Source organism: Muntiacus reevesi, chromosome 2, assembly GCF_963930625.1.
Source record: "Muntiacus reevesi chromosome 2, mMunRee1.1, whole genome shotgun sequence".
Taxonomy (NCBI): Eukaryota; Metazoa; Chordata; class Mammalia; order Artiodactyla; family Cervidae; genus Muntiacus; species Muntiacus reevesi.
The window spans coordinates 63,362,963-63,375,713 of record NC_089250.1 but is presented as its reverse complement, the minus strand read 5'-3'; the positions used below and the strand labels follow the sequence as shown (position 1 = coordinate 63,375,713).

Here is a 12,751-nt window from a genome sequence, read left to right as displayed (position 1 = left end):
ATTCTACAGCAAAACCCACAGTGTTCTGAAGTGAGCTCATCACCACCACAATGCCAGAAAGAAAGTCACAGTGCTGAGCGGAGCTGGGGGGAAGGCCATGTGGAGCCTGGGAAGCACAAAACGGACTCGGCCAGCCGTGTGAAAGCTGGTGTGGCCTCAATTTTCCAAGCTTAGTCTCATAGCACAAAAGCGGTACTTCAAGCTCATTCCCCAAACACCCCATGATCCTTGCCACTTACAGAAAAGTCAATGGAGAAAGTACCATGGTGGATCAGAACTGCATCTCCTACACTGATGTGCCAGAAGAGCCTTGCCAGGAAAGGCCTTCATTACTCAACCACTAATGATTTCTTTGGACATATGAGGATCCAATCAGGCTTCCAACACCCAAAACTGAGCACATGCCCAGAGAGACAGGATAAAAACTAACGATCTTCAACATACTTTTAAAATCAAACTTAACAAAAAAACAGAACTACTTTAAAAAAAGGCGGGGGGGTGTTTCATGTTATGTATGTTTTTGAATTATATTCCACTGAGCTTCAGAGATTCTACACACAGGTGTGTTTTATAAAATGGGACTATTTCAAAAGAAAAAATAAAACAAAAAAATGCACATTCCAAGCTTAATGTTAAGACAACATATGTTAAGAGCCCATAACAGTACACATAATTCTGTACTGCTGGGCTAACTAAGTATTATGCTGTCCTTAAAACAAAGCTTTTCTTTCTGTCTCTGATTAATCAAAGTGACTACAAAGCATGCTGTTTAGGAAAAGGCACCCACGCAATGGCCATGTTCATTAGGCTTGTCTCACAAAAAGAAGAAAACAACAGAGACACTGAAATGCTCTAAGTCAGCAACCAGCACACCACCCTGAATGCATATTAGACCTCACCGAAAGAGGCCATTTCTGAACTTCAAAGTAAAAATTATTCATTCTGAGCTTTCAAAACTACTGCTTTTACCTGTTATACATTTTGAGGTTCTGTGAAAGAGTCTACATTGGCAAGCAGTTCTGATGCTGAAAAAGTCTGAGAACGACTGACCTAATGCATGGTAGTGGTTTAGTAACCAAGTTACATCCAACTTCTTGTGACCCATGGACTGTAGCCTACCAGGCTCCTTTGTCCATGGGATATTCCAGGCAAGAATACTGGAGTTGGTTGCCATTTCCTTCTCCAGGGGATCTTCCTGACCCAGGGACCAAACCCGGGTCTCTTGTATTACAGCAGATTCTTTACTGACTGAGCCACCAGGGAAGCCTGACCTAATGCACACTAAAGATCATAAATATCAGGAGCTACTGGAGAACCATTTACGTACCTTGAATTCCCAGAGGCCATGAAGGCTATTCAAAGAGAAAGAAACTCTTAAAATAATTCTAACCAAAGTACACATGACTTATGTAAAAAACTCAGGTTCCCTGAATACCCAGGGTATTTATGACAGTCCAGGGAGTCAACCAGGCAAAAGTCACCTCCAGCAGGACTGTGATTAAGAGCAAGAGAAAGGCAGAGGCAAGCAGGTGCTAGCCAGTGAACAGTCTCCCAGAGCAGGCAAGGAACTCCCCCCACATTCACCTCCCCCAGGAGACACATCCCAGAAATGGAGATGACAACTACAAATGCCAGGGAAATAAAGAGTAAGAAAAAGACAAGCTCTAAAACTGGCCACCATTTCATTAGATCATAAAGAAAATCTGCCTTAGAGAGAAGATATGGGTCCATAGGAAGATCAAACTGCCCCTCCAGAGAGTTGGGTCCCTACTGTTCAACTCCTCACTGTGTGACCACAGGCAAGGCCCTTCCCATTGGTGAGTCCAGCTAAGCAGAGCATAAGAGATTTACACTCAATGATCCCTCAAGTCCTCTCTTATTCTATTAATAGGTTACTTATACCAGCCTGAGATGCTGAGAAAGCTGAACGAGTAAACAAAGTTCAACCTGGTGCTGAGAGTACCGTCTACCTGGGGCTTCTGACCTGATTTGTCATTTTTGCTGGCCTCAAATAGTAGTCCCTCAAAATTCCCACCAAGACCAGTTTGTGTTTCTCTGGACCTGTGGCTCCTAGAAGCTCCACCTACCTGAATCATGAAGTCATTTTCCTCCTGAACCTCACAGATGCAGCGGACCACTTCAAAGTCATAACGGTCATCCCCGTCAAGTTCCTCATCTGGGTTAGTGGTCACATCGACGTCTTGGCCATACTCCTCATCGCTCCAAAGAAAGCTCTCAGAAGAGGACTCACTCAGATTATCCTCTTCTACAAGGAAAGGGAAAACAACAGTCACAAAATAAAAAAATAATCAACCCTAGATCACCAAGACCTGTAAAAAAATGACCTTACAGACCCTCTCCTCTGTGAACTTTCACGGAGCTGGGAAATACGAACTCCAATTGGTTCCTTGGGCCTGTCATCTACTAACAGCCCAAACAGTATCTGCCGCATGGCAATAAACTGAGCTCCCTTTCCTCATTTTCCTGACACTGAAGCCCGAGGTAAGTAGCTGCTCAAGGTCACAGAGCTCAGTGGCAGAGGAACTGCAACTCCCCATGAACCATACAGATCGTCATCCTTAATGACACAAACGTATTCCTCAACCTCACCCCAGCCATCCAGGACCTGGTTTACAGCAAAGTCTGTATCCACAGTCACCTTCAAAACTCTGTAAACCTTGGAGAATGAGGAAGGGGAAGATTCCAGCGACAGTCAGAACTAGAATATCTAGTCTGGGGTGCCTGATCAGTGATAATTACAGTTAACATTTACTGATCACTTATTCTGTACCAGACACTGTTGTAAGTACTTTACATATACTTATTAACTACTTTTAAACTCATGATCACCTTATAATTGCTGAAGATGGGGAAGCTTCAAGGTTGACTCAGATTTCCCCAAGCAACCAGGTTATATGCAGACGCCACCAATAAGAAATGAAGGAACAGGGAGGTACGTGTGCAAGGGAAAGAGGGATAATGAAATTGGTTATAGACACACTGGCTGAGGGGTACCTATGAGACATTCTACTAAGACCAAAGTTGGAGAGGAGGGAAATTCAGGAAAGGTATAGCTAATGGCCTATTTTATTTGATGTCTTTTTTCTTTCAGCTGCTAACTCTTTTGCAACACCATGGACTGTAGCCTACCAGGCTCCTCTGTCCATGGGATTTTCCAGGCAAGAATACTGGAGTGAGTTGCCATTTTCTTCTCCATTTATTTGAGGTACTTTTTATTTAAAAGATCTAACAATTACTTGCAGAAGGCCTGAGAGTAGACTACAATATCAACATAAATCTAGCATTCTCAGACTATAGAGTTATACAAATGGTCAAGCCAGCAGACAGCCTCCTTACCAGACACTTTCACTTTCCCTTTGTGGTTTCCAGACTCTGAGCCTTGGATCTGTGGGCTCATATGGACACCAGGCTTGTGTGAGGAACCACACTTGGTAACAGCAAATGCCTTAGGTGGAGAAGGTTCCTGGGAAGTGTCACTAACCTCCTCACTGCAAGGGCATTCTGGAAGAACAAGATCAAGAAGAAATTAGCACCCCTAGACATCACCCAGGGCATTCCCAGAATCAACACCGTCCAATCAACAGCTCTGCTGGTCAAACAGCTCAAATGCTCAGCAGGAATTCAGCTACAAAAGAGTACAGGTTAATACTTACAGTTACCTCTAAGAACCTCAAAACCAAAGCCTTCCTCCTCACCACCACCCTTCTCCCTCCTTTTCTGAGAAGATTGTTTCTTTAAGCCAGAAGATGGTTTGAGAATAAAATGTGGCATTCCTTTAGCTCCCAAGACTGGAGCACTGATTTTCTTAAAAATAGGCATTTTTGTTGGAGCTAGGCACATACTTTTAAAGAGATATATCTTTTCTTAAAAGGGTTCAGAAATAGAGTTGTGTGTGCACACAATTAGAGAACGAACTTACGGTTGCCAGGGGGAAGGAATGGAGGATGCATTAGGGAGTTTGGGATGGACATGTATACAGTGCTATATTTAAGATGGGTAAGAAAGTCCAACTGTGTAGCACAGGGAACTCTGTTCATGTTATGTGGCAGCCTGGATGAGGAGGGAGTATAGGGGAGAATAGATACATGCATATGGCTTAGTCCCTTCACTGTTCACCTGAAACCATCACAACATTGTTAATCGGCTATACACCAAAACAAAATTAAAAGTTTACAAATAAATACAAGAAAAACCAGAAAAGAGTTGTGTATGCAAACAAATACAGTTATTCACCTGCATATCCTCTCCTACAACGATGCTTTCACTGTGATAGGGCAGTGCTGGCCAACACAGTACGAGGGAGGGCTTTCTAAACACCAATGCGGCCTTGAGGCAACCAGGGTAAGTGGGCTCTTCCCCTGTCACTGCCCATGCTAGGCTGAGCCCACAAACTCCATTAAAGGCTTGCTGACCCTTCCTCTCCTCAGAGGCAGGACTATGAAGAAGCAACCCCTCCTTACCTGTAAGGAAACCCAAGTGAAATGCCCCGGGGAAAATTTACCAGGTTTGGTTTTCTTTTTCTTTTTCTTTTTCCTCTTTGGTTTCACCCTCACAAACTCTTTGAATTTCTTCTCTTTATTCTTCTCCTTGTCTTTTGCAGCTAGAATTAAATAGAAGCGTGTAAGTGTTGGAATTCTAACATTCTGTTTTCAATGCCGGGATATTTATGCTTAAATAACTAAGAACTAAAATGGGCAGAAGAGCAGAGTTCCTGATTGGGTACTGCCTGGGAGGTCATCTTCCATCTCCCTCAGCACCCTGCAGCCCCTTCTCTAAAGCCCCTTCTGTCTTTAGACTAGCGGCTGGCAAACTCTGGCCCACTGCTTGTTATTGGAAATAAGTTTTATTGAAATACACTATGCTCATTTATTAAATGTTGACCGCGGCTGCTGCCATGTTTCAATGACAGATGTGAGGAGTAAAAATAGAGATCTTCTGGCCCTCAAAGCTGAAAATACTTATTGTCTGGTCTTTTACAGAAAAAGTTTGCCAACCTTACTTAGATCACTATTCCTGAACACTAGCTACATTTTGCAATTATCAAGGAAGATTTCAGAAAGTGAATGCCCGGGTTCTACACACAAAGATTCTGATTTAACTGGTTTGAATCCTGAATGTCAGAATTTTGTTTGCTTGATGACGATGATGAGTCTTTTTTTTTTTTTAATAATTGAAGTACAATTCACACCATGTAAAAATATCCATTTAAAAAGGAACAATTCACAACTTCCAAAAGCTACAACTCTTTTCACAGTAAAGCCTCCGAAGTTATCAACACTTCCTGCCAAACTTCTCAATTCAGTTTTTTTAATTCCCACCTTAAAAGCTTCCCACCTACCACTCAACTGAAGCTGCAGTTTTCAAGTTATTAATAGCTTCACCATTGCAAAACTCCAGTTGTTTCTTATCAAATAAATCTGTATCATTTGAAATAACTGCATGTCATGCTTTACTTTTTCAATGTTAAGACATGTTTAAACATACACGTATATCCTCTGACCCAGCCATCCCACTCCTAAGAGAAAGGATAACTGATGTCCACACTGAGACTTGTACATGGATGCCCACAGCTTTAGTTGTAATCTCCCAAGCTGAAAACTGCCCAAATGTCCATTACCAGGTGAATGGACAAATAATTTGTGGTGTATTTATACAGTGAAATACTTTCAACAATAAAAGTATAAATATGTTGCATATAAATAATATGCAACAGCAAAAGTAAACACTTATAAGTGAAATAAGTATACTGAGTAAAAGGAGTCACATAAAATCTAATGCATACTGCATGATTCCATTTATATAAAATTCTAGAAATTGAAAACTAATCTATAAAATAGAAAGCAGAATAGTGACTACCTGAGGATGAGAGGGCGGGGAGGAATGGAAAGGAGGCATTAAAAGAGGGCACAAGGAAATTTTAAGAGATAATCGATAGGTTTACCATCTTACTGTAGTAATGACCAGGTACATATATATGCAAATCTCAAATTATACAATTTAAATATATGCAGGCCACTGAACAACAATTAAGCTTTAATAAAGCTGTAGGGAGGGTGGGGTGGGGTGGGGGTGGAGGTGACCGAGAAGGAACACTCCAGCAGCATGTAGTCCACAATATTGTGCAACCAGCTCTACCCTAGTTCCAAAACATTCCCATCACTCCGGAGTAAAACCACTTCCCATTAAGCAGACTCTCCCCAAACCCTCAAGCCTTGGCAATCACCAATCTTCATCTGGCTCTGTGGATTCATCCATTCAGGGCATTTCACAGAACAATATGTGACCTTTCACGTCTTGCTTCTTTAACCTAGTGAAATGTTTTCAAGGGCATCAGGGTTTTTTAAAAATACTCTTCAAGTGACTCTGATGTGGAATCAAGATGGATCACAAAGCAAGTGTGGGATAGAGTGAACATCCAGATTCAACTGATTTTAACTGAGCACTTGGTGCAACGATCACAAACATCTCATTCAATCCTGACAACCAACTGTGTATATCATTCCAGCTTTACAGATGAGGAAACTGAAGCTTGGTGAGGCAGATACTAGCTTGATATCATAAAGACATTTAAAAACAGGTTCATCTGGCTCTCTAGCTCCAAGTCAGCACTATCACCCAAGCCCCTCTCCCAATCAGACATCCAGGAACTATCAGAGAAGACAGTGGGCTGCATCTCCCAGCTGGCAAGCCTAGCTCTATGGGCAGAAGTTAATCTACTGGCTACAGAGCACAGAACTTCAGGGTCTCTAAGCTCCCTTCCTGTTAAAATACTCTGCAACTGGGGAACAAAGCTCAAAAACAAGAACTCTAGGAAAGACCTTAGTCTAATTTACAAAAATACTCTTTCTAAGATTAAGAAAATAGGGCCCAGGGACTTCCCTGATGGTCCAGTGGTTAAGACTCTGCACTTCCATTGCAGGGGCATGAGTTCAATCCCTGGTCTGGGAACTAGATCCCACACGCCTTGTGGTGTGGCCAAAAACAAAAAAAATCAGGGCCCAAAGAAACAATTTGACTTAGTCAAAATCATGTAGTTAATTAGCAAAATATGGTTAAAAGTCTTCTAAATGTCATAAAAGCTACCAAAAATATTTACTTTTCCTCTAATCCTGGGAACAGTCTTCTTCAGGAATAGAAACAAAACAACTCATTTCTGCAATGCCCACTAGAACTCATTCTATGCAGCCAGCATTACTTTAATACTAAAACCAGATAAAGACATTACAAGAAAGAAAATCTACAGACCATTTTCTCTCATGAACACAAATGCAAAAATAATAGCAAATTGAATCCAACAATGTATAAAAAGAATTATATACCACGACCAACTGGGATTTAATCCAAGTATAAAGGAAGGCCAGCTCAACAATTAATGTAGTCTATTGTTTTCCTCTATTTCTTTGCATTGTTCATTTAAGAAGGCCTTGTTAATTTCTCTCTGCTATTCTCTGGAACTCTGCATTCAGTTGGGCATATATTATCCCTACTTTTTTAAACATAAGCCTGAATTATGCAATAAGGAGCTGGTGATCTGAACCACAGTCAGTTCCAGGTCTTGTTTTTGCTAACTGTATCGAGCTTTTTTATCTCCAGCTACAAACAATATAATCAGTGTGATTTCAATATTGACCATTTGGTGATGTCCATGTGTAGAATTGTCTCCTGTGTTGCTGAAAGAGGGTATTTGCTATGACCACTGTGTTCTCCTGACAAGACTGTTAGCCTTTGCCCTGCTTCACTTTGTACTTCGAAGCCAAACTTGCGTGTTACTTCAGGCATCTCTTGACTTCCTACTTTTGTATTCCAATCCCCTAGGATGGAAAGAACATCTTTTTTTTTTTTTTTAAGGTTAGTTTTAGTCTAGAAGGTCTTGTACATTTTCACAGAACCAGTCAACTTCAGCTTCTTCAGCATCTGTAGTTGGGGCACAGACTTGGATTACTGTGATGCTGAATGGTTTGTCTTGGAAATGAACATAGTTCATTCTGTTGTTTTTGAGATTGCACCCAAGTACTGCATTTTGGACTCTTCTGTTGACTATGATGGCTACTCCATTTCTTCTAAGGGATTCTTGTCCACAGTAGTAGATATAAAGGTTATCTGATTTAAATTTGCCCATTCCTGTCCATTTTAGTTCACTGATTACTAAGATGCCAATGTTCACTCTGGTCATCTTCTGCTTGACCATGTCCAATTTACCCTGATTCATGGAGCTAACATTCCAGGTTCCTATGCAATACTGTTCTTTACAGCACTGGACTTTACTTTCACCACCAGATACATCCACAATTGAGTGTCATTTCCACTTTGGCCCAGCAACCTCATTCTTTCTGCAGCTATTAGTAACTCCCCTCTACTCTTCTCCAGTAGCATAATGGACACCTTCCAACCTGGGGGGCTCATCTTCCAGTGTCATATCTTTTTGCCTTTTCATACTGTCTCTGGGCTTCTTGAGGCAACAATGTTGGAGTGGTTAACCATTTCCTCCTACAGTGGACCATGTTTTGTCAGAACTCTTCACCATTACCCATCTGTCTTATGTGACCCTGCATGGCATGGCTCATAGCTTCATTGAATTACACAAGCTCCTTTGCCACAAGAAAGCTGTGACCCATGAAGGGAATCAGTTTTCATTCCAATCCCAAAGAAGGGCAATGCCAAAGAAAGTTTGCACTACTGTACAACTGCACTTTTTCCACATGCTATCAAGTTTATGCTCAAAATCCTCCAAGCTAAACTTGACCAGAATGTAAATCAAGAACTTCCAGATGTACAAGGTGGGTTTCAAAGAAGCAGAGGAACCAGAGATCAAATTGCCAACATTCATTGGATAATGGAGAAAGCAAGGGAATTCTAGAAAAATATCTACTTCTGCTAAAGCCTCTGAGTGTGTGGATCATAACAAACTGGAAAATTCTTAAAGAGATGGGCATATAAGACCACCATACATGTCTTCTGAGAAACCTGTTTAAGGGTCAGGAAGCAACTGTTGGAATTGGAAGTGGACGATGGACTGGTTTCAAAACTGAAAAAGGATTGTGTCAAGCTGTATACTGTCACCCTGCTTATTTAACTTTTGTGCAGAGTACATTATTCAAAATGCCAGACTAGATGAATCACAAACTGGAATCAAGATTGCTGGGAGAAATATCAACAACCTCAGATATGCAGATGATATCACTCTAACAGCAGAAAGTAAAGAGGAACTAAAGAGCCTCTTGATGCAGGGGAAAGAGGAAAGTGAAAAGGCTGGGTTGAAACTCAACATTCAGAAAACGAAGACCACGGCATCTGGTCCCATCACTTTATGGCAAATAGATGGGGAAATAATGGAAACAGTGGCAGATTTTCTTTCCCTGGGCTCCAAAATCACTGTGGACAATGACTGCAGCCATGAAATTAAAAGACACCTGCTCCTTGGAAGGAAAGCTATGACAAACCTAGACAGTGTGTTAAAAGCAGAGATATCACTTTGCCAACAAAGGTACACATAATCAAAGCTATGGTTTTTCCAGTAGTCATGTATGGATGTGAGAGTTAGACCATAAGGCTTAGTACCAAAGAACTGATGCTTTCGAACTGTGGTGCTGGAGAAGACTGTTGAGAGTCCCTTGCAGCAAAGATATCAAACCAGTCAATCCTAAAGGAAATTAACCCTGAATATTCATTGGAAGGATTGATGCTGAAGCTGAATCTCCAACATTCTGGCCACATTATGGGAAGAGCCAGCTCAGTGAAAAAGACCCTGATGCTGGGGAAGATTGAAGGCAAGAGAAGGAGGAGCCAACAGAGGATGAGATGGTTAGATAGCATCAACGACTCAAAGGACATGAATTTGAGTAAACTCCAGGAGATAGTGGAGGACAGAAGAATCTAGCATGCTGCAGTCCATGGGTCCCAAAGAGTTGGACATGACCCAACAACTAAACAACCACCATATCAACAGACTAAAAAAGAAAAATAATATATCAATCGATGCAGAAAAAGCATTTGACAAAATCCAGCACTCATTCATGATAAAAATTCTCATCTACTGATACAAAAAACATACAGCTAACTTCATATTTATGTTGAGAACTGGATGTTTTCTCTTAAGATCAGGAACAAGGCAAGGATGTACCATCTCAACACTCCTTCACCATTGTACTAGACATCCTAGCTAGCACGATAAGACAAGAAAACAAAATAAGATATATCACTGAAACAGGAGAAATAAAACAGTTTATGCTTCACCAGGAAATTGGTCTTTACTATGAATTTGAGCAAATGATTGATGCGATTTGATGTACCTCCACCCACACACATATAAAAACTACTCTCAATCCAGTTCTTGATTTGTAAACTCAGGTTTTTTTGTTTTTTTTTTTTTAACATAGCATATTTATTACTGTCTCAGACTGATAGTGAGGAAATAAGAAACATCAGGAGCCAAGCATTACAGTAGTGATGTTCTCACTGTGATATGGCTGCTTAAATAAGTGGTCTTAACATGTGTCACTTTTTATGTGAGGCTTCTTATAGACCCAGCTTGGTTCTTCTCCAATGTCTTCTCTTGGAGTTGTACCTAATTTTATTGCCAGTTTTCATTCAAATCCTTTGAGGAATGGGACGATTCTGCTTTTGCTTGTTGGCCAGGAATCACTTGATCCTGAAAGTCTTGTGAGAAGACATGGTGAGGACAGAACTCAATCGCACATAGGAGAAGAGAAAAGAGCTAAACTCAGGTTTTAATGACCTTCAAACTAAAGTAGTTGTATTCATTAGCTTAACGTAATGATAACAGCATTAACCCAAACACTAGCAGATCTGGGTGAAGAGATACAACCTAGGTTCTGAATCCTTGAGAAGGAAATGTGCAAGTGTAGGGTATAAACTGCCAAATCCAGGACATGCCCATTTATGGGAGTTCCTTTGGGTTTCTCTAGCAACAACATTCTTTGCATTTCACATTTTATAAAACAGCACTGCATCCTATAGGGAACCCACAGGCTGTAAGAAAAAAGATGGGGAAGTTCATTCCATACAAGAGATTCCTGAAGACCTCACATTATTCAAATTTACATAATTCATGACTCATAGCCCCAGAAAATAAAGGCATAATGAACACACTTTCATTGGCCTACTAGCTTTTGAAATCATGGGGTTGATGAATTTTCTCAATTTGGTAGGATTTGCTTTAATTCAAATTTTATACATAAGGCTTTTTATATTGCACAACTTCAAACTGATCAATTTTGAACAAAATACATCTATATCTTAACATGATTACCACTCTACAGAGGAGAAAGTGAAATTCAGGGAAGATGCAAGATCATACAGACTAGTATATAGAAAAGATGACCTCAGATACATGGGTCTGAGTACTTGGGCCATGTGTGAGCCCTGTGCACTGTCCCTGAAATAGGAAATGAACACAGAGCACACCAACTGCTCTACAATTCAACGCCACCACCACCCTTTCCTTGGTTGTGCGGGGTCTGCTGGGTGGACTTGCTGGGTGCGACAGACATTGTAGGTATAGCCCAGAATCTCTTCTACCCTTCCTTCACTGTGCAGCATTTAACGGTCTGGACAGGATTAACCTCACACGCACTTAAATACATAAGAGTAATTCCATGCCTCTTGGCACAGTGATAGGCTTAGAAAATCTGAGCTTCAGCCAACTGGTTCATAAGGCAGGTACAGAAATAAATTAATCCAACTCAAACTTGGGACTCTGGTTCAAAGTTTATAAAAAGGGTATGTTCTTACTTTACTGTTAGATTTGAATGAAACAGCATGAAGCCTTAAATGCTACTGGCTTCCATCCTCTGACCACAAGGGTTTAATGTAAAAGCAGCAGTGAGAGGTGACATGGTAAGCCAATCAACAGTCCTGGAACAGTACGCCTTCCCCGGACTTCCCTATTAACGTGGACTCACACATCCCCTTTATTGCAGAATCAATTTGAATTGGGTTTCCTGTTATTTGTAACTAAAAGCATCCTAAGTGTTGCAGCTGTTCAGAAATATGGTCATATTAAGCCTTAAAGAGTCCCCTCCTGAGGCTTCAATTAGAGAAGTAAGCAATGAGGATAAAAAGAAGAGATATTTTACAAAGTTGTTCTATAGGAATCAGTGTTTCTTGAACACAGAAGGAAGACAGAAAGCCTTCATAGGCTCACCCTAGCTTCTGGTTGAAGACTCAAGTCACACGTGGCCTGAGGTGGCAGAACCCATAGGGAGAACTGTCCAGCAGGGACTAAGCTAACTCAGGTGAGTCCCTGAGGAACAGGGACAGACAAGGTGACAACAAGAAGAACTCACTGGTTCAGTCTAGCCATGCACACATGTGTTTTCAATTTCTAGCCTCCTGCAAGGAGGCACTTCTGTTCCCCACTGTAAGGCCCAGTGGCAGGGCACCCTTCCCTGGTGTACGGCCTAGAGGGGAGAGTATGTGCGCTGCAACTAAGTTCAAATTCTAGCTATGCCAAGTGCTAGAGGTGTTGATGCTGTTTAAGTTAATCCATTTCATCAGCACCAGTTTCTAACCCATCAAGTGGGCACAACAGTACCTGTCTCATAGGGTTTGCTTTGAGAATTAAGTAAGACAATACAAGTAAAGAACTCAGAACAGTGGCCAGCACATGACAAGAACTCAAACAGATGCTGTTGTTACCTCGCTTGTGATACTCTCTCCCTGGAAAGTGGGGCTGGTCTGTGGTCAGGTCTCTCTCTGAACAGCTTGACCA

The 12,751-nt window shown here is 41.3% G+C and overlaps 1 protein-coding gene and 1 pseudogene across 3 annotated transcripts in view; both read right to left on the bottom strand.

Annotated features, from left to right (window-relative positions):
* Positions 1-12,751, bottom strand: part of PHF20 (PHD finger protein 20) — a 134,692-nt gene that overhangs the window by 27,835 nt on the left and 94,106 nt on the right. For all 3 annotated transcript variants that reach the window (XM_065921917.1, XM_065921918.1, XM_065921919.1), the window contains 3 exons: positions 4,523-4,621; positions 3,358-3,522; positions 2,088-2,266 (listed from right to left, as the gene is read on the bottom strand). In XM_065921917.1, coding sequence (XP_065777989.1) covers positions 2,088-2,266; positions 3,358-3,522; positions 4,523-4,621 — 443 coding nt within the window. The remainder of the gene's footprint in view (positions 1-2,087; positions 2,267-3,357; positions 3,523-4,522; positions 4,622-12,751) is intronic.
* LOC136159555 (large ribosomal subunit protein eL39-like) lies at positions 10,537-10,692 on the bottom strand (annotated as a pseudogene).